General features: G+C 46.4%; 1 protein-coding gene across 2 annotated transcripts in view; it reads left to right on the top strand.

Annotated features, from left to right (window-relative positions):
- The window catches only part of MARK4 (MAP/microtubule affinity-regulating kinase 4), a 43,593-nt gene that overhangs the window by 20,008 nt on the left and 15,034 nt on the right, over positions 1-8,551 (top strand). For both annotated transcript variants that reach the window (XM_006871341.1, XM_006871342.1), the window contains exons 9-12: positions 774-893; positions 1,233-1,332; positions 4,189-4,298; positions 4,386-4,545. In XM_006871341.1, the coding sequence (XP_006871403.1) occupies positions 774-893; positions 1,233-1,332; positions 4,189-4,298; positions 4,386-4,545 (490 nt within the window). The remainder of the gene's footprint in view (positions 1-773; positions 894-1,232; positions 1,333-4,188; positions 4,299-4,385; positions 4,546-8,551) is intronic.

Below are 8,551 nucleotides of genomic sequence, written 5' to 3'. Positions count from 1 at the left end.
TGTGTGGCCTGTGAATGATGTTATAAATTTTGGTAGAAAAAAGGTTTCCTACCCCTGCTCTAGATCCACCATGCTCTCCATGTGTGAAATATGTATGTGCTTTGTGGGAAGTGTGTATGTGTGCGGTATATGACTGTGTGGGGAGTGTGTGTATGTGGTATGTGATGTGTGCGGAGTATATACTGTTTGTGATGTGTGTGTGGAGTGTGTGTGTGTGTGTGTAGTATGTGGGGAGTGTACATGGTGTCTTGTGTGTGTGTGTGTGTAGTATGTGTAGTGTATGTGATGTGGTGTGTGTGTGTGTAGTATGTGGGGAGTGTATGTGGTGTGTGTGTGTAGTATGTGGGGAGTGTACGTGGTGTATGTATGTGTGTCTGGTGTGTGTAGTATGTTGGGAGTGTATGTGTTGTGTGTTGTGTAGTATGTGGGAAGTGTATGTGATGTTTGTTGTGTGTGTGTACTATGTAGGGAGCATGTGGTGTGTGTGTAGTATGTGGGGAGTGTGTGGTGTGTGTGGTGTAGGTATGTAGTATGTTGGGGGTGTCTGTTGTGTGTTGTGTATGTGGGAAGTGTGTTGTGTGTTGTGTGTGTAGTATATGAGGAGTGTATGTGTTGTGTGTGTGAATGTGTGTAGTATGTTGGGAGTGTACCAGGTATATGGTGTTAGTGTGGTGTGTGATGTGTGTCAGGTATACGTATATAAGCGGGTAGGGAGGGAGGGACCCGGGGAGGCATGGCAGCCCACCCCTCACCCAGCGGCGCCCCCTCCTTAGGAGCTGCGGGAGCGAGTCCTCAGAGGGAAGTATCGCGTCCCTTTCTACATGTCCACTGACTGTGAGAGCATCCTGCGGAGATTTTTGGTGCTGAACCCAGCAAAACGCTGTACTCTTGAGGTGAGATCCAGTCCCCCCAAATCACCTGAACCCCCAGGCCAGCCTTCTCACCCTTCCATTTCCCCTCAGCACCCACCTGTCTGAGACCCGCCCTGCCACCACCCCAGCAGCCTCCTCATGCCCCCCATGCCAGTAATTAGCTAATGAGCTTCCAGGATGATTACAGGGTGCCAGGGACCCAGATGATGCGGAGGAGGGGGGCTGGCATCAAGAGTCTGTGGGAATGGGGTGTGCAGAGACACTAGCGCTCACGTAGCCCTCAATTCTGGGGTGTCGCGCCTTGGGCCAGGGGTGTATTTGCCAGTTCTTTCTGACCACTGTCTTCCCCCTTTCCTGCAGCAAATCATGAAAGACAAATGGATCAACATCGGATATGAGGGTGAAGAGTTGAAGCCATACACAGAGCCTGAGGAGGATTTTGGGGACACCAAGCGAATTGGTGAGGGACCTGGAGGGCAGGGGCCCCCACCTCCTCGGAGCCACTGAACCATTCCCCCAACACCAGTCCCTTCTGTGAGCAGCAGAGGAGTCTGTGAAGCAGTTAGGAAGAGCCCAGGCTCAGATTCCCACACTGTCGCTTTCTAGCTGTGTGACACCCTGGGCAAGTGGCTTTTCCTCTCTCTGTGCTTTCTTTCCTCGTCTGTAAAATGATCATGGAAGAAGCCGTGGTCAATTGGGAACTGAAAGGTTGGTAGTTTCAACCTCTGTCACACATGGGTTGCCAAGAATCAGGATCAGCTCGGCGACACAAAATGGTCATGGAGAAGCCAGACGGTTGAATGTTCTCAGTTGCTAAACTGAAAAATGCAGGTTCGAGTCCACTTGGAAGAGAGGCCTCTTGGAAGAAAGACCTGGTAATCCACATCCAGAAAACCAGCCATTAAAAATCCAGCCGTCCATAATTTTACTCTGCACCCATGGGGTCGCCAGGAGTCCAGGCTGACACGGTGGCCGCTGATTGTACGATGGTCCTAACAAGAGAACCGGCCTCAGAATTGTTAAAGAGAAAACTCAAACCCGTGGCTGTTACGTTAATGCCGACTCATAGCGACTCTCTGGGACAGAACACAACTGCCCCATAGGGTTTCTGAGAGTGTAATCTTTACGGAAAGAAACGGGTGGTGCCGTGGGTTAAGTGTTGTCTACTAACTGCAAGGTCGGAGGTTCAAACCCACCAGCTGCTCCATAAGAGGAAAATAAGACTGCCTCCACAAAGATTTACAGTAATTATAGTCCATCCCATGGGTTCTTTGTGGGGCACTGTAGGATAAGCACTCGACCATAAGGTCAATTTGAACCACAGGGTCGGTGGTTCAAACTCACTAGCTGCTCCTCTCTGTACAGGGTTGTTAAGAACACCACCACCAGCTCTGTCCCATGAGTTTGGTGTAAGTAGAAACAAACTCTATGGTAGTGTTTATTTTGTTTTTTGTTTTTTATGTTTATTTTTTAACAAGCAGACCACCATATCTTTCTTTCAGAATGGCTGGTGGATTTGAACTGCCGACCTTTGGGTTGACAGTAGAGCACTTTAGCCACTGTGCCACCAGGGTACCTTTCTGGAGCGTGGTTAGGAATATGAAGAGTTCATCTATGTAAAGTGCCAGTGTATAGTAAGTACTGGACACATGCTGAGTTTTCAATTTTAGGAAAAGAGGAGAAATCACAGAAAGTTCACATATGGTGAAGGATTTGACCTATGCCACTGAGCGGCTCCTGTAGAGATCATTGAATGGACACCGAGGCTGCTGTGTTTCTTCACCAAAAACATTATAAAATACGAGGGGCTTCAAAAAGTTTGTGGGAAAATTCCATATTCTTTCTATCCCAAATTTCCACAAACGTTTAGAAGCTCCCTCATATTAAAGATGGGAAAAGGAAATCACGGAGTAGTTGAGGAAGATGTGCATCCGTCAGTGTTGATCTGCCAGTCTTGGGAATGCCTCACCTGCGTGACCCTGCAGCCATTATACAGATGAGGAAACCGAGGCCATCATCAGAATCTGGCTACATGAATCAAGGCTTTCTTGGTTGGAAGTAACAGTAAACCCAAGTTCAATCTGGCTTCATCCTGATAACAGTAACAATAATGCTGTTGGACTACCGTCATACCGCTCCCAACTCATGGTGGCCCCAGGCCAAGCAGACCGAAATGCTTCCTGATCCTGCTCCCATCCGCATGGTCAGTTGGGGGTTGGCCTGTTGTGATTCATAGTGTTTTAATTTGCTGATTTCTGAAAGCACATTGCCAGACCTTTCTTCCTGCTCTATCTTCAGTCTGGAAGCCCCACTGAAACCTGGTCAGCATCACAGCAGCCTGCAAGCCTCCACTGACAGATGTGGGGCAGGGAAGGCAGGTATTCTACTGCAGGATCACCAGTGCCTCACAATTACAAATTGAACCATATGAAGTCACCATCTTTAGAAGTCGAAACTGTTTGCTTTAGTAATTTCATATGATTTATAAAGCCTAAAAGTAACAATTTATTGCATCACATAATTGAAAAGGCTACATAACTGAAACGTTGTGTCAGGCTTCAGGTAAAGCTGGATCCAGGTGCTCCGAGATAATCATTGACTTCTTTCCCAGTTTATCTCACATTGGAGATAAACTGGCAACGCAATGTGTCCTAGTGACCTGGACCCTGTTAGAAAGAGAAGCCCCTTTCTAACCTTCTAATAGAATCGGGCTGCGAACCACAAGGTCAGCAGTTCGAAACAACCAGCGTTCCGCGGGAGAAAGATGAGGCTTTCTGGCTTTCTACTCCCGTAAAGATTTACACCCTCGGAAACCCTGTACAGGGTCGCTATGGGTCGGAATCAACTGTAAGGCACTCAACAACAACAACAATAGAAGCCCGAGGCTGGTGTTCTTTGTCTACCCCTGAACCAATCATTATGGCTTTTGGAACTGGAATTCTCTGATTGGCTAGACCTGGGTCATATGCTCACCCTTAGGGCTTGGAAAGGGCATCCCATCTTTGAGTCCAGCCTCGGAAGAAAGGTCTGGCAGTCTCCTCCACAGAAATCAGCCGTAAGAAAACCCTGTGGAGCACAGTTCTACTCTCACACCATGGGGTCGCCATGAGTCAGAATCCATTCAACCTCACTTTTGTTTTTGAGGGGGGGAGGGCTTGGAACATGCAGCCAAATGATCTGACGTGGGTCCAAAAGTTAGGGGGAGTGGATACTGGACGGTCCTGAGAGCAGACATTGTGTGTGGTATGGAAATGGATGGGATGGAAGGAGACTCTGGGGTGACTGACGTTCTTCTCTCGCCATCCTCTCTCCCCAGAGGTCATGGTGGGTATGGGCTACACGCGGGAAGAAATCAAAGAGGCCTTGACCAGCCAGAAGTACAATGAAGTGACCGCCACCTACCTCCTGCTGGGCAGGAAGACTGAGGTCAGAGGTCACTTTGGAACTATGGAAGGGGGGGGTGGGGGCAGCTGGGACAGGGTCTGAGGCTCCTCATCTGTCATCGTCCTGCAGGAAGGTGGGGACCGGGGTGCCCCAGGACTGGCCCTGGCACGGGTGCGGGCGCCCAGCGATACCACCAACGGAACCAGCTCCAGCAAAGGGGCCAGCCACAGCAAAGGGCAGCGGGGCTCCTCCTCCACCTATCACCGCCAGCGTCGGCACAGTGACTTCTGTGAGTCTCAGCCCCGCACCTTCTGTCCTTGTTAGCCAGTGCTGCTGCCACACAGATACCCCAAATCGGTCGCCTTAAAGAACAGATTTGGTTTTTTCTCGGTTCTGGAGACAAAAAGTCCAGATCAGGGGCTTTGCTGTGATTCTTACTTTGTCGGCAGCCATTACCCACTTCCATGGAGTTGATTCCAACTCATAACGACAGAGTAGAGCTGCCCCAGAGAGCTTACAGAAGCAGATTGCCTCATTTTTCTCCAACACAACAGCTGGTGGCTTTGAACCGCTGACCTTTTGGTTTGTAGTATAGTGCTTTCTTGTTAGTAAAACTAAGAACACCAAACCCAACCCATCGTCACTCTGTTGATTCAGACTCATAGTGACCCTGGGTGTATAGTGTTTCCGAGGTTCACAATCTTTACCGATGCAGAAAGCCTCTTTCTCCCCAGCAGCAACCGGAACAACCCTGCAGTTAGCAGTTCGAGCATTCCTTCTTTTAATTCCTTCCTTTTGGATTGTTGTTAATTGTCCTCTATTCATTCTGACTTATGTGAAGAGCAGAACTCCAAGCTGTGAGCTTTTAGCGACATCACCAGACCTGTGTTCCGAGGCACCTGTGGCCTAGTAGCTGAGTCCTTCATAGTTTATGCCACCCAGGGACTTGGTGGCTCCAGACATTCCTTGGTTTTTGGCCATCCTCAAACGCATATGTTCCCCTCCTTGTGTGTTGGTCTCTGTGTCTAATCTGCTCTTTTATCACTCATACGCTTGTGAGTTTAGGACCCATCCCACACTGTTGTAAAACATCACTAAAATAATCATAGGCCTAGGAGTTTGATTTCCAGCACATAGAAAGGGATTTCAAAAGTTTGTGGGAAAATAGAATGAAAAGATAAAGGAATTTATCCACAAACTTTTTGAAGGCCCCTGGTATTTTGAGTGGGGCCACAATCCAGTCCATAACGTCTCAGACTCCAATCCTTGGTCCTGCATTCTCAGACCTGTGCTACTATGCCAGGGCTCTTGAGCTTAATAAGCATCAGAAACCCGCTTCAGTAAGTGTAGCAAAGAAATGAATCTTTTTTTTTTTTTACTTTTTATTGCAAGTTGGGTAAAAGTTTACTGAGCAGCTCAATTTCCTGTTCAGGAATTCGTATACATTTTGTTTCATGTTACTGATTACAATCCCCACAATGAAACATCACTTGATCCCACTTCCTCCCTGCGTTTCCTGTTTCCATTCCCCCTCCTTTCCTAACTTTTCTGAACTTTATCCTTGAATAAATGCTTCCCTTTTGATATCAAGTGGTTGATTATTCCAAGGTGTATCTAGCTCCTAGTGACATTCACTGTTCCCTGCATAGACCTGTCTGTTGCTTGGGTGAAGGTTGAGCTAGGGAGCTGAGTTCAATTCCTTAATCTGAAGGATCACAACAGGCCATAGTCCTCATTGTTTTGTTTTGTTTTAATGGTTTTGAGTTTTGTTCCACGTGTTTCTTCCACTCTGTCCAGGATTTTCTAATGATCCCTTTCAGTTAGAAGAGTAGTTAGTAGTGCTAGCTGGGAACTGTCTATTCCCTTCTGGTCTCCGGGCCATGGAGAATGATGGTTTTGCATGGTCCATTAGTCCCTTAACTGATTGTTTTCATGTGTCTTCAGTTTTTCTTCCCTCTTTCCTCCTGAAAGGGAAAGACCCATAGTTGCACCTTTAGGACATTTCTTATCCCTGGTTTTAGAGCTGTAGGTCTTTAAGACACGCTCAAGAACTGGGACTTTTGTTTTGTTTTTGAAATTGTTAATAGAACCACCACAATTAACGAAAGGACTAAAAAGGTTGCTCTTGTTAGGTGCCATCAAGTCGGTTGTGACTCATGGTAACCCCGTGTGTACGGAGTTTTCAAGGCTGAGCCCTTTCGGAAGCTGATTGCCAGGTCTGTCTTCCAGTGCACCTCTGGGTGGATTCGAACCACCAGCCTCTTGGCTTCTAGAGCACTTAACCATTTGTACCATAAGCAGTGAAGATGACTTGTCCAAGACATCCTCCCCACCCACCTCCCAGCAGCCTCCCAGTTCCTCTCCTTGGAAGCAGCTGCTGTTGGCAATTTGGTGTAAATTCTTTTGGAGATACTGAATTCACATGCAAACAAATCTATAAAGAGATAGATATAAAAAGGAAGAAATAGATATAACTACAGTATCTTTCCCTTTAAATGTAAATAGTGACCTTTAGAAATTTGCATTTGTATACAAACAAATATATAAGTATATAAAAAAAAAAGAGGAAACCAAACCCCCTGGCATGGAGTCGATTCTGACTCACAGTGACCCTCTATGGAGTTTCTAAGACTAAATCTTAATAGGAATTGTTGTTATCACGTGCCGTAGAACCAGTTCCAACTCATAGCGACCCTGTGTAGAGTTTCCGAGGAATAGCTGATGGGCTTAAACCACCGACCTTGTGGTTCAAACTGACCTTGCAGTCCAGCACATTAACCCGCAGCATCACACCAGGACTGCGTTATAGGTGTTGTTGTTGTTGTTGTTGTTGTTAAGGGCCGTGGAGTCGGTTCCAACTCATATGACCCTGTACAGGGTTTCCGAGGTTGCAAATCTTTACAGGAGCAGAAAGCCTCATCTTTATCCTGTGGAACAGCTGGTAGTTTCGAGCTGCCGACCGTAAGGTTAGCAGCCCGATTTGTAACCACTATGCTACCAGAGGAGTAGACAGCCTCATTTTTCTCCCAAGGGGCAGCTGATAGATTTGATCTGTTGACTCTGTGATTAGCAGCCCAGTGCTTAACCCAAAGCATCACCAGGACTCCTAATTATAAAGACGTAGACATGCAATCTAGATATATTAATGTAATACAACGTAATACACACATAACATCTTCTTTGAATATAAATAACCCTTTGCAGATATTCTATTCATATAAAAGCAAGTAGATTAGACCCAGAGAGGGAGAGGGGCTGTGTGCTGACGACCGGGGGATAGGCTTGCAGGGTGTACCCTTTGGTTGGCTGATGATGCATGGAAGGGATTGTAACCATGGCAATGAAACGATATACGATAGGGTGAATGTAAAGCTAATGTTCTCCCATGTAAACTATCACATAATTCACAATAAAACATTAAAAAAAAAAAGCCAGTAGACGTAAAGGAACCTTGGTGGTGGTGTGTGTTAAATGCGAGACTGCTGAAAAGCCGGTGGTTTGAACCTACCAACCGCTCCGCAAGAGAAAGATGTGGCAGTCTGTTTCTGTAAAGATTCCAGCCTTGGAGACCCCACATGGAGCAGTTCCACTCTGTCCCTTAGAGCCACTATGTGTTGGAATTAACAGGATAGCAGTGAGTTTAGTTTTTTGAGTAAGAAGGAAGAAGTCCAAGGTGCATTGAAGGAATTGGCAAAGAACAAGGCTCCAGGAATTGATGGAATACACACACATTCAAATCTTTCAAGAAAGTGAGGCGGCACAGGAGGCACTCACTCATCTCTGCCAAGAAATTTGGAAGACAACTATCTGGCTGACTGATTGGAAGAGATCCATATCTGTGCCCATTCCAAAGAGAGGTGACCTAATGGAATGTGGAAATCATCGGACAATAGCTTTGAGATCCCATGCAAATAAAGTTTTGCTAAAGGTAATACAAAAACGGCTGCAAGCATACATTGACAGAGAACTTCTGAATTCAGAAGAGGCTGTGAAACGAGGGATATCATTGCTGATGTCCGATGGATCTTTGTTGAAAGCAGAGAATATCAGAAAGATGTTTACCTGTGCTTTACTGACTACGCAAAGGCTTTTGATTGTGTGGATCATGACAAGCTATGGACAACAGTGCGAAGTATGAGTATTCCGGAACACTTAATTGTGCTCATGAGGAATCTGTACATGGATCAAGAGGCAGTTATTTGAACAAAACATGGGAACACTGGATGGTTTAAATTTAAGAAGGGTGTGCGACAAGGCTGTATTCTTTCACCATACTTATTCAACCTGTATGCTGA

Source organism: Chrysochloris asiatica, unplaced genomic scaffold (genome assembly GCF_000296735.1).
Source record: "Chrysochloris asiatica unplaced genomic scaffold, ChrAsi1.0 scaffold00168, whole genome shotgun sequence".
Taxonomy (NCBI): Eukaryota; Metazoa; Chordata; class Mammalia; order Afrosoricida; family Chrysochloridae; genus Chrysochloris; species Chrysochloris asiatica.
Note: the sequence above shows the minus strand (reverse complement) of the source record. Positions and strands in the feature narration are given on the sequence as shown.